Raw genomic sequence first — 13,153 nt, forward strand, 5'->3', positions numbered from 1 at the left:
AAAGAAAGAAAAAAGAAAAAAAAAGCCTCCAAAGCTGGAGATGGAGGTCGGGATTGACAGGTCATCTTTTGTTCAATGACGTCTTTTGTTCATCTTCCAGTGGAAGCAATGGAACACACCTGAGGGCCTGCACATACACTGTTGCTGCCAATAAAATACTCATAGTGTGATCTGAGTGGACTCTATTAATTCTCTCATAAAATCTCCGCTGTTGCCAAATGATTTCAGTTCCTCTTTTAGAAACACTATTCAGTTCTGTGTTTGGATAAAGTTGAGGCAGGACTTAAGAACTGCCTATGGTATACATGCTTCTCCTCACACTGTCATGGCACCTGGGGGAGCTCCTTCCTTCCTTCCGATCCCCTTTGCTATTCCTCTCCAATAAACATACCATCATCCCAGGTCCCATGCCTCCTCTTCCCTGGGATGTCAAATCAACTAAAGACACAGACAGATAAATAACAAGTAAATGTTCTGGGAAAAAATGACAATGGATCCCACACTCAGGTGCTAGAAACTCAATCCACTTGGAATTCATTCCAAAGAGAGCTCAAGTCCCATAGATCTCTTGAATAGATAACAGCAAAATTGGGCTGCTGAAATAGAAGATATGCATGATGTATTAGGTAGGCCTTAGTACAAAAACAAAACAAACAAACAAAAACCAAAGATCAACATATAAGCTCTGTAAAAAGTGACATTTAAAGACTCACACTTGGTCTGTCTTACAGTAGCTTATTAATGGAAAATAAAATGTGCTAGTCTCTAAATATAATTTCTATACTCTTGCATTTATCCAGATGTTAGGGGGACATAGTATATTATTTAAATTTGTCCATAATGCTCAGTATTTCCATGCAAAGTGAATTTTTAGATAAATGGTTTATCAACAATAATGACTTCTGGTACATATTGAAGATTCACATTTGCCGCTTTTTCAATCTTATAATTTAAAAAAAAAAAAATCAGAATTGCAGTGATTAAGTTTTAAGTGCTACAAGATATGTAGGGACAATAGGTAAATAACTGATTTAAGCATGTTTCTCAACCATAAATCCTGGGACACTGGCTGGCCACTCCTTGCTGTAGGAGGTTACTCCATACATTTGGTATAGATCTGCTTTACAATATTAGTACCACCCCAACTGCCCAGCCAGGTACCAAAAATGTCTACAACTGAGCCAAGTGCCCTTTGCATCTAGCAAACATGTTTGATAGAATACAAAGAAGACAGAGTGACAGAAGACAAAGTCCAACACTGGCTGCCTGTTAAAGAAAGCCGCGACTACATGCACTTGTTTTTATGCATTATCTCAAAACATCTCTCAAGTTTTGCATTTTGCCAATAGAATTTTCTTAAGGTAGAAACAAGGCAGAGATCAGAAGATAATTTTATTTTGCTGTCCAGTTATTTTCTTTAAAAACTTTAATGCTTGATAAAATAAAACAAAATTTTAGTACCATAGAAACCTTCTGACATGTATGATGGCTTATCAATATGTACAACTTCAAAAACAAATGCTTCCAGCTTCAAGTGAAGTCATGCTGAACATCCAACCAGAGTCAAGCTGATGAAGTTTCCTGGGTGGCCAATGTAAGCCTTGGCTTGGAAGAACTTATATAGTTAAAAAATATAAATAAGACCTTCAGTGAGTCGAGAATCACAAACAAACAAACAAACAAACAAACAAACAAAATGCTTTTAAAACTGAAACCCAGTCATCCAGATCTGGGAAGTCTGTTGCTTATCAGATCCTAGCAAGCGAATGAGACTCTATGATGTCCAAACTTTAGCTGTCCAGGACAGGTCCCGCAGGTTCACAGTTGGTCTACCAAAACAACGGCTCCGTATGTGGCCCTTTAGGATTTATATGCCATTTTTCACCAGCTCATGAACTCCATTCTCATCGATGATTAACGGTGCATGGAACTCTTTATCTGCCACATAACCTTCAAGGCCCTAAAGGATTGAAATGGAAAGTATCAGAAAAGTAGCAGGCCTCTGCCTCACAACGCTGGCCTGGTAGCTGCACTTAACATTTAAAGTATTATGCCAAACGCTAGTTAGAAAGTAAGAATTTAGAAGTTAAATATTCACTTCACATGCTTTGGAGACTAGTCTTAATGGCTGATTTGTGGAATCATAAGACAAATGCCAAAAAAATGTTAGTTTCTTTCTTTTTGGTGTGTGTTATTTTGTAATTGACTATCTCTGCTGCTACAGTAATTCCAGGAAAATCTGTGTACGCAGAACAGTTGGGAACCTCAACTCCACAGGTCTGTAAGGTATCAGTGTTTGAACAAAGCAGACAGATGCCTAGGAGGAAAACTTACACTGCATTAAAAAAGCAGCCAGCCAATTATAAAACACATATTTCATTTTTAAAAGCACTAATACATAGGCATCAATGGGTAGGTGAAGCACACTAAACATTATAGATTTCTGTTAATGGTAGGTGGCTCATTTCTGGTATGGATGAAAGACACAGCAGAAATTCTCAAGACTTCAGAAAGCACAGCTCCTCTGCTCATGCCTTGGAGGAGCTCCTGAGAACACGGCACCTTCTCTGAAACAACTCGATTGCAACCCAAAGCAACACCAAATCCCTGCTTTGTAAAGTTTACTTTAAACTGGTAAGTAATAAATATATTCATAGGCTACTAAGTGCCTATCAAAGTGTGTGCACTGTGGTATGACCTATATGAGCTAATTAACAGATCAACATCTTCAAATACTTATCGATACTTCTTGGTGGTGAAGGGAAAGTGAAGCAAACTTACTTCTCCAGCATAAGAGATGAGGGGAGAGATTTCACACTGGATTGGTACATCATTGGCATCTTTCAAGCTAAGGAAAAATACATAGGCATGTTACAAGATTCTGCTTGCCATGGTATTTGCTAGTATGAAAATAGAGACCACAGACTTCCTCTGCGAAGCTTGCAGGTAACACAATTCTAGTTAAAGAATGGAACCTGCCCTGGAGCCTACTCTACACTAAATGTCCTGAAAGTTAACACAAAATACTTGAACAAGTACCTATAATTCCACCAGCACTTTATATACTCCCCTCTCACACAATCTCATTTCCAATCTCAGGAAGTTCATTAAAAAGGGACTATTGATTAGACCGACATGCACTGTGTGCCAGGCCCACTGATTTGCCTCTTGACTCCTTCACATCTGTTTTAATTCTCACAAAGCACAACCTTGCAAGTCAGACCCTAAAGCTGACAAACACTCTAGCGTTGCATTGTCCACACAGTAACCAAAACGCTACTCAAGCTGAAACTTTCAACCTTCAGCTTCTTGGTTGGAACAATCACATTCCAGGGCTCAGGAACCACAGCGAGGCAACCACATTGGACAGCACAGATAAAGAACATTTTGTTCCTTGTTCCATGATTTCCCAGTACAAGATTTTCTTACATAATCTAAGTCTCCTGTATTAGCTAAGTCATGAATATGTCTCAAAGCACTGTTACCAACGGCGCCCTTTTAAAGCACTGGGGCAGAAAATACCGAGGCAAAGACAAGGCAAAGTCACCGTTTGCCAATCCCAGGTCACAGTCTGATACGTTACAGATACTTGGAATTCTGCAATCCTAGAGAGTCTAACAACAGTCAATAGTGTTTTCCTTCTAGTCAGTCCTTGGAGAACGGTGCTATCTCAGAATCTTGCCAACAGTAGATTCAGAATGCAGATCAGTGTGCAGACTGCTTGCCTACGTGAGGCTCTGGGTTCAATCCCCAGCACTGCGTCAATCATGCGTGGTGTTGGATGTTTGTAGTCCCAGAGCTCAGGAGTCAGAGGCAGGAGGATCAGAAGTTCAAGGCCTTCCTTGTCCACATAGTGAGTTCAAGGCCAGCTCTATCTAAGGGTGCAATAATGGCACTCTTTATTGGACTGACAGTCCAGGTAGCAGGGGGTCAATCGTACCTGGAACTCAGTTTAGTCAATTATCCAAGGCTGGTGAAGTCATGGACCTCAGGAGAAGCAACTCTGGCCATTTTTCTAAACAGGCATGATTTCTAACTATATTCTAAATATCCATCCTCATATTAAAAGATTAGCATAGCTCCCATCCCTCTCTCAAAACAAAAACAAAAACAAAAATCAAACAACCTCTCTTTGCAACAATTAGTCAAAAAACAGAGAAAAATGGATTGTGGGTACCCTGCCCCAATGAATACATCTACAACTCCTGTAGCAAAGGCTCAGGGAACATCTCAGAAGAGGAGGCTGAAAGACTTTAAGATCCAGAGAATCAGGAAAACTGTGATATTGTGTCTCCTAGAAATGACAAGGAAGCTTCATCCATGACACCTGAACAATACGGCTGCCTGAACAAGGACAACATCAGTAGACATGCTGACATGAAAGGGAGAAATCTCACCTGGCCCCACCCCCAGACAAAGAATTACAGGCAACAAAGGAGTACTGAGAGCAGGAGAAACGTCATTCCCAGGGATGAGCCCTCTAATTGGTCATCCAATACCAAGTGATCAGCTCTGAAATTACAGACATACAAGTAAACTAAAGGGACTCGGACAGAACAGGCCGTATTTACAGATTCAGGTATTTACACATGTGTGTGTGTGAAGTTACATAAATATTCATATACACAGATACAAACATAAATATATACATACATACATATATATATATATATATATATATATATATATATATATATATATATCAACAAGAGACCATGATTTTGAGAGGAACTAACGGTGCTTTAAGGGAGGAAAGGGAAGGGGAAAGTGATGAAAAAATAATATTTTTAAAAGATAAAATAGCCGAGAGGTGGTGGCGCACGCCTTTAATCCCAGCATTTGGGAGGCAGAGGCAGACGGATTTCTGAGTTTGAGGCCTGCCTGGTCTACAGAGTGAGTTCCAGGACAGCCAGGGCTACACAGAGAAACCCTGTCTCGAAAAACCAAAAAAGAAAAAAAAAAAAAAAAAAAAAGATAAAATAATTTGAAAAAATGATTTTTTAAAAGAGAAAGGAAGGGAGGAAGGAAAGAAAGGAGGGAGGGACAAAAGGAGGGAGGGAGGGAGGGAGGGAGAAAGAGAACAAGACTGTATTCCCAGCACTTGAGGAAGCTGAAGAAAACAGATCACTAAGAGTCCGAGGCCATCAAGAGCTATACAGCAAGAACTTAAGAACTTCCTTCTTAAAAACAGAAACAGTCTTAGCAACAGTAGATGGCACACACAAAAGCCAGCCTTTTTGTAGCCTCAAGCTATGGTCTCTCCTCTTCCAAGAATGGCTCCTAAGGCCAGTCAGAGGCCAGTGTTTCTCTAAGTAGGTCACCTGAGTCCACTCAAGGCACTCCATGTTCTGTTCCAATGCCCGCAGCCTGCTGCTTCTCTCACGAGTCGCTGTACAGTAATGGAGACCCGTCTTGGGAGTAGTCCAAGTTATCCCAATCACAGTCCCTCTGACTATAGACACCATCCCCACCCTCCAAGGTTTAGCACCAGCTCCCACATCCCCCCCCATTTCATGACGGCTTCTGTTCACTGATAAACGTATTAGATGCCTGAAAATCCCTGTCTCCAAGAATAAATATTATGCATGCCACATGTCAGAATAATCTCACAGTGCCTGACAACGTCTCTTAATGTTTATGCTATGCGCCTTGAATCCCAGTAGGCTGTTAGGAATGACTCATCTCTCCTGCGTTGTGTGGGTACTAACTGCAGCTGCAGGCCTAGGACCTTGCTAGAGAAACAACTAAACCAATTCCAAAGGGAAATGACAGTCCAGTGTCAAGAAAAGAGACTAAGGTCTCCCCACATAGTCTGCCATATTCTTTTTTTTTTTTTTTTTAAAGATTTATTTATTATATGTAAGTACACTGTAGCTGTATTCAGACACATCAGAAGAGGGCACCAGATCCCATTGCTGATGGTTGTGAACTACCATGTGGTTGCTGGGATTTGAACTCAGGATCTTCAGAAGAGCAGTCAGTGCTCTTAACCGCTGAGCCATCTCTCCAGCCCAGTCTGCCATATTCTTATGACAAGGACCCTCTGACCCCTCCGGATAAGCTCAGCCAGACTAAACCAAATATGGAAAATGAAGGCCTATCACACTGGTAAGACGCACAGAGCCCAGGTCAGTTAATCCCCTGAAGGATTCAGTCACTATGATGACAATGTGCTTTTGAACCCAAGAAATAAATATATAACTGGTCTGAATATGTAACTTCTGTTCCCACCCTGAAGTGATAGCCCTTGAATCCTAACAGGAAGGAACTAAGAGAAAAGACTTCAATAGGCAAATTCAGAGGCCCTGAAGGAGAGAAGGCAGAACCGGCATCACCAAACCTAGACACAGCTTACCAGAGAAACAGTCCAATAGCCAACTGGCCCCTCATCCCCTCACCAAGCAACTTTTTAGTAGTTACAGTAAATTAAGATGAAAAATTTAAAAAGTCACTTTTATCAAGACTCCACACCCTTGCTTTCGTTCTTCAAAGTATCTCCAACTTACTTCTCCTCTGTCTTACATAAGATATTTCCATTTCACATTTCATTTTTAAATGTTTATTATTGGGGTGTGTGTGTGTGTGTGTGTGTGTGTAAGATCTCCTGGAACTAGAGTTATAGATAGTTGTGAGCTGCCATGTAGGTGCTGAGAATTGAACCTGGATTCTCTGAAAGATCAATCAGTGCTCTTAACCATTGAGCCATCTCTTCAGCCCCTAAATCTACTAACTTTTAAAGGGCAGCAAAAGGGCTGGAGAGATGGCTCAGTGGTTAAGAGCACTGACTGCTCTTCTGAAGGTCCTGAGTTCAAGTCCCAGCAACTACATGGTGGCTCATAACCATCTGTCATGAGATCTGATGCCCTCTTCTGGGGTGTCTGAAGACAGCTACAGTGTACTTACATATAATAAATGAATAAATCTTTTTTTTAAAAGCAGCAAAAACATCAGCTAATCTTTAACTATAAAAATAATAGCAAAAATAATATAAAACCCACAATAAAAAAATCTTATTACTAACCAGGTGAGAGAGGCTGTTAGTTCTAGCTATAAAATGGCCTGCTAATAAAGAAAAACAAAAAGATATATACTTTAGAATCTAAGTAACTCAATGATGGAAACAGTGGCCTAGCCATACATGGTGGTATGTGGCTATAATCCCTGCACTTGAAGATACACAGGAGAACAGAGTTCCAAGCCAGACTTGGCTGAAAACCAAGACCCTTTCTCAAAATAAAAACAAAGCCAAAAAGTGTGCAAATAAAATGAAAGACGCCTTCTCCATATTAGCAGCTGTTGGCTAGCAGGAGTAGTGCAACTCCATCCTGAGCGCGCACATATCCAACTGAGTAAAATACACGTGCAGAATGCTGGTTTCCTCTCACTTATGCTGCACAGTAGAGAGCCAGCTTTGTTCTCCCTGCCAGTAACCTGCCCTGGATCCTACTGCTCAACTCATCACTACGGGCTCCAACAGCCACGTTCAGATTCTTTAGTAAAGCATGCTCCCCACTTCCTGCATGCACAGAGAGTCTGAGTTAGTGTTACCCAGATAGAGACCTGCCACCAGGAAAGCAGTGCACCCACACACCAGAGCTTCAGTCACCCTCCCTCCAGAACCCCAAAGGCAGAACACTAAGCTACAATGCCAGTTAGTACGAGAGAAGCACGGCCCCGTCACCATGCACTGCAGGCAGGCTGGGATATTTACTTGTGATTGACATCAGCTGTGATGGCCTCTGACTTTCCATTTGTAGCACTGCTATGTAGGAATAAATAAGCATTAATGGGAATGGAAACAAATAATAACAATGAAGTGGAGATGCAAAATATACTTAACTGAATGGCATGCCCTTGTGGTGACTCATAAACCTGGCATGATAAGCAGTAAAAAAATATAAATCAAAAAACCAAACTCAATAGAAGATGAGCATGAGAATAGTGTGACATGTCACACAGCAAGCTTGTTAAGCAGGCAAAGCCTGCCTAACTGGCCTTGGACTGAAAGACAAGCTAGCACTGTTCCTCCCAGTAGCATGGTCAGGGGACAGTGCACTCCACGGCCCAGTGGCCCAGTGTTTGAGTCTGTTTAGCACTGTGGTGCATGCAGCCAGAATTTTATCTCTTAAGAACAAAAATTAAGCCAGGTAGTGGTGGTGCACTCCTTTAATCCCAGCACTCTGGAAGCAGAGGCAGGTGGATCTCTATGAGTTCAAGGCCGGCCTTGTCTACAGAATGAGTTCCAGGACAGCCAGGGCTACATAGAGAAGACTTGACTCAAAAAGAAAAAAAAAAAACCCAAAACAAACAAAAAGAACAAAAATTAAACTGCAAAATAATTCACCTAAGTACAAAACCACAAAAGATATAGAAAGGGACATTTCTAGGTGCCAGCAACTTTTATTATAAGATAAAGGACTTAAGTTAAAAATGTTCTATCTGAAATGTGAAAAGTTCCAAGTGCCTTTTTTCTTATCATCTAAAGCCCAAAATATTTGTGAGGTCTGCGCATCAGCGAATGTAACTAGTGTTCACTTTCCTTCAAGGCACCTTCCCCAGTGCTGTGGTGAGAGCACAGACTGTGGGTAAGGAAGGTCTTGGTGGGTCTCATAAATAGACATATGGCAGCAGAAACAACTTCCGTGTTTAAGGACCTCGCCTGTAGTACAGTGTGTTGTTAATGGCTTTGGTCACATGTCACACTAAAATAACACCATCTGACCATTATTTAGTAGAAATTATTTCATTGACACAACAATAAGGATGTTCCAAAACAAAAAGAGCTCTTCAAGAGCTTTCTCTTAAAGAGAACTGAGGCTGGCATTCTCTACATAATGGGCAAAGCTACGTACGGTCACTTTACATCAGCAACTACTTATACAAAGCTACTTTAAAAATAAATAAGCAAGATCTAGGGATACATCAGACAGAAAAGGAAGCTCAAAGCAGTACACACACACACACAAAAGCAAAGACAGTGACTTACCGGGGGATGGCTGGGAGGCGAGAGCCATTCTCATCTATGAAGTGTCCCCCAGCATTGAGGACCCAGCAGTGGTGAAGGGACATCAAAGCATGCCTTGCGGTGGTCGGGTTGTCCTTCCCGTTCTGACTGTCTGCATTCTTAAGCGGAGAAAACTCGTCTTCCCGTAATACTTCATACACCACAAACTTCCTAGAGTGGTGACACAGACACGGCATTCATGGGGACAGAACGGTCCACACAGCCCTGACTCCTCCTAAGTCTGTGGGACTCAGGGTCAAGGTTTCTTCAGCCAATTTCAAGTGATCACAAATAATATTTATCACTAATCCAAAGAGAAACAGAACTTAAACTCTTTTCCACAACTCTCATTTCAGATGAGAAAGAAAAAACTTTACCATACAAAGATCACATGTTTTGAGAGAGGCATTAGTAAGGCATGTGGGTAGCAGACAGACTCATACCCATAACCCAAGCACTCAGGAGGTGGAGGCAGAAAGTTCAGGAATTCAAGCACATCCTTGGCTACAGAGCCTGGCCTACATGGACCCTGTCTGAAAACAGCAAACAGAATGGAAAGGGGCAGGAAAGAAAGGCACATGGCTGTGTAAGGATGAGGTTATACAACTAGCCTGCTCTCTGCATTTTCACATTGCCCCAAATCTGAAATATCTATCTCAACATGCATTGTGATCTTTACAGTTCACTGAACATGAACAGGTCAGTTATGCTAAGCAAAATTGGCCAACTATTTATATTAATCTTTTTAGAGTCGCAGTAAAAAAAACAAATGATTTCAACAGTTTTGCAAAAGGCCTAATAATGCCAGGTGACTTCTGTTTTTTAATTGTACTTTCAGGCCACACAGACCACAGCTCGGGAGTGACTTTAGCCTGGAGAATGACTCTCGTGATCAGACTGAAACAGACTATCATGTGACTCCTAGCACGGCTTCTTGGCTAACAGGAAAATGCAGCACTTCACAGCATATATTTGATCTTACTGGTACTATTCAAAGCATACTTTGCAAACTGGAAGATGTCAAAGACAAATTTTTCCATCTTTATTCCATTTGGCTTGTCTGGCTTAATGAAGTGCCCCTGGGAGTCCACATATGGAATCTTCTTTTGAGCCACATGGTGCTGCAACTGAGGTTCATAAACACTAAGAAATAAAGAGGGAAAAGATATAATCACTTTTCAATTCAAAATGTTAAAAAAAAAAAATGAAAACACTCAGGCACATGTGTATTAAGAAGCAACTCTGAAGCTACCCGAGTGAAGAGCATTTATTAAGTTTCAGTTCACATGTAAATATTATATGTCTAGATTCCTCCTAGAAAATGCAAATAATGGCTTCTACATTAAGAAAACAATTCTAGTCGTAGCAGCACACATCTAGCACTTGGAGGCAGGAAGACCAAGCAGCAAGCACCAGGGAAAGCCTGCCTCACAGACCCAGCACCTGACAAAGCCACACAGCTCAAGTAAAGCAATCACGATGTGAGTTTTCCCTCTGAGAGCATAGATCTTCAAGGTAACACATGAGTTCTGGGGAGCAGGTTTGGGGTTTCTACCCAGCTCCCTAAAAAGTTCAGTTTCTAATTAGCAACAATAATAAAAAAAAGTAGGGTCCCTGTTTTGTTCATACTTGACAACATCTTTCAGGAACGGGACAGTGAAGAAGTGATTGGCAATGTTCCCTGCGTTGAACAGCAGCCGTCCGTCGGAGCCTCGCTTTTGAGCTGTTGCCAGAGAGATCTCGCTGTACTCCACCACCTGGTATACTCCACCCACCCGGCAAACCACTCCAACGGGCTCTGTGGGATTCGTTTTCTCTACCACCTGTCCATCAACAGACAACGGCAAGGGAAGAAATTAATTAAAGGCTCTTTTGGAAACATGCCGTATAAAGGCTATAGGCCACCTATACATTTTGTTTCCGTCATCTCTAACTTCAAGCCAAGAGAGGGCATTGACTTAATTTTTATTAAAAATTAGTTATATTCTTTGACAGACTTCTTTCCAATCAGAAATGAGGGACATCGTGTCCTTCCTCCATATTACAAAGCGGACCAGAGCAGACATACCACTACTAACTCACAGCCGGAGGAAACCTGGGGACAGGGGATGACTAGATGAAGAGATGACGAAGAGTCTTCCCCAAATACCTTGCATTTCTAATTTAACTTATTAACCGCACTTAAGTACTTAGAAAATTAATTTCTCTGAGCACCCTAACAAAAAAGCTGCATGGAAGGCATATTCTCATATTTCAGAAACCTGGATGGATAAAGGTAAGGCAGGCGTCACCCAGCTCCCTCTCCAACTTTATTCAGAGGAATGAACATCCATTACATGATGGATCATCTACCCAAAGTTAGCCATTTCATGCTGGATTTCAATTGAAAGTAAAAGAGTCTGTGCCCTTAAATTTTATGAAAACCAGTGATTTGCTCACTAATAATGGCTCTGGGCTGACAGGAGAAATGGGGAAAGAGTGGCTATCAGATGCGAGGGCAGAAGGGTAGTGGCGCCCACCTTTAATCCTAGCACTCAGGAGTCAGAGACAGGTGGGTCTCTGATCAGCCTGGTCTACAGAGCGAGTTCCAGGGCAGCCGGGCTAGAGAGAGAACCCTGCCCAAAAAAATCCAAACAAACAAACAAACCAAAAACAAGAAAGAAAAAGGTCTGAGGGCAAAAATAAGAACATGAAATTCTTAGCATCGCTCAGGTGAGCCTAACCTGTTACTACCATAATCTCTTAACATCACTGACCCGAGTCAAATAGGAGGGAACTGTGGACTAGCTACACATTGCACCAACATTAAATCAAGGCTCAAGCTGAGCATGGTGGACTATACTGCGGTAGTAGAAGCTCTCAAGAAGCTGAGGCAGAATGATTGCTTTAAGCATTAAGCCAACCTGGATTACAGAGTGAGACCTAATTATTTAATTAGTAAATTAGTTAATTGGTTAATTAATTAAATGTTCAGATTAAGTGATTAGCCAATTTAAGAATCAAATAAGTAAAAGGAATACTTGAAGGCACTGTTTTATAATGCAGTGTGTAGCAGAGTGTTTTCAAAAATCTATTCCAATCTGAAAAGTGTACCATAAATCTATATGGACTATTACCAGTCAGCTTGCATCTCTGCTTCAGGGACTGATTTCTTAAAATATGCAGAGCTGGGACAATCTCCTGCCAGCAAGCAAAGCAACCAGTAAGTACTTCATTTGCATATAGCACTTAGAGGTACAGACACAAGCTGGCTGCATCAGGGATTCCTATACATATAAGTGCCACAGTTGTCACCCTGAAAGGGGCACAGTACTAACTGGAGAGAAACTTTTAACCAAGGAAGATGATTAAAATGAGAGGAAACATAGACAATATTTAAACCAGTCAGGGGCTTTTCATAATGCCTGCAGGTCAAGCTCTCCCTCCCTAGCTCTCCAGTAGGTGCCTTCCTAGGCAGAGAATTTTCAGTTTTTAAAATGCACATGAGATTTCTTTTCCAGTCACCACTATGCACCCCCACAACCAACTAGCCACAAGAAATAAAAAATAATCATATCCATTTGCATTGCTCACATTTAATCTACAGGCAAAGGATTTGCTTCCAATAACTATTGACACCTACATAGTATAAAAGTCTAAATTACAAAAGAATTTCCCAACTGCATATTACTGCAAGTCAGTTGTATTATAAAGAAAATTTTACGGAATAAAATTAAGAGAGCTGATCAATAGTTTATAATGTTTTGAAAAGCAAGAATCTAAGATTATGATCGCTTAGAATTTGATGTTTTGCTCTGTTGCTTCTCTTTGGATAATGTTTTATTTTGTTTTCTTGATTTTAAGGGGCTTTGTTGTTGTATTCTATTTTTATTTTATTTATTTTTACTTTTTGAGAAAGAAATAAAAGTTGGGTGAGGGAGATGATCTGAAAGACTTGTGGTAGAGGGAAGAATATGATCAATTTTAAAATGTTTTAAATAATAAAAGTATAATTGAAAAGAATGTGTCAAATATATTTTTAATATCTTAATTGACCTATTAAAAAAGGGGGAGGGGGCTGGTGAGATGGCTCAGTGGGTAAGAGCACCCGACTGCTCTTCCGAAGGTCCGGAGTTCAAATCCCAGCAACCACATGGTGGCTTACAACCA

General features: G+C 40.9%; 1 protein-coding gene across 3 annotated transcripts in view; it reads right to left on the reverse strand.

Annotated features, from left to right (window-relative positions):
• Window positions 1-20: 20 nt before the first annotated feature.
• The window catches only part of Uap1 (UDP-N-acetylglucosamine pyrophosphorylase 1), a 33,307-nt gene continuing 20,174 nt past the window's right edge, over window positions 21-13,153 (reverse strand). The window contains exons 6-11 of one of the 3 annotated variants that reach the window (XM_021197445.2): window positions 10,634-10,827; window positions 10,007-10,147; window positions 8,987-9,175; window positions 7,712-7,762; window positions 2,782-2,848; window positions 21-1,960 (exon numbers count right to left, since the gene is read on the reverse strand). In XM_021197445.2, the coding sequence (XP_021053104.1) occupies window positions 1,868-1,960; window positions 2,782-2,848; window positions 7,712-7,762; window positions 8,987-9,175; window positions 10,007-10,147; window positions 10,634-10,827 (735 nt within the window). In that variant the 3' untranslated portion in view covers window positions 21-1,867. The remainder of the gene's footprint in view (window positions 1,961-2,781; window positions 2,849-7,711; window positions 7,763-8,986; window positions 9,176-10,006; window positions 10,148-10,633; window positions 10,828-13,153) is intronic. The other 2 variants (XM_021197446.2, XM_021197447.2) reach the window with 2 other exon arrangements.

The sequence above is a fragment of the Mus pahari genome, chromosome 5 (assembly GCF_900095145.1).
Source record: "Mus pahari chromosome 5, PAHARI_EIJ_v1.1, whole genome shotgun sequence".
Lineage (NCBI taxonomy): Eukaryota > Metazoa > Chordata > Mammalia > Rodentia > Muridae > Mus > Mus pahari.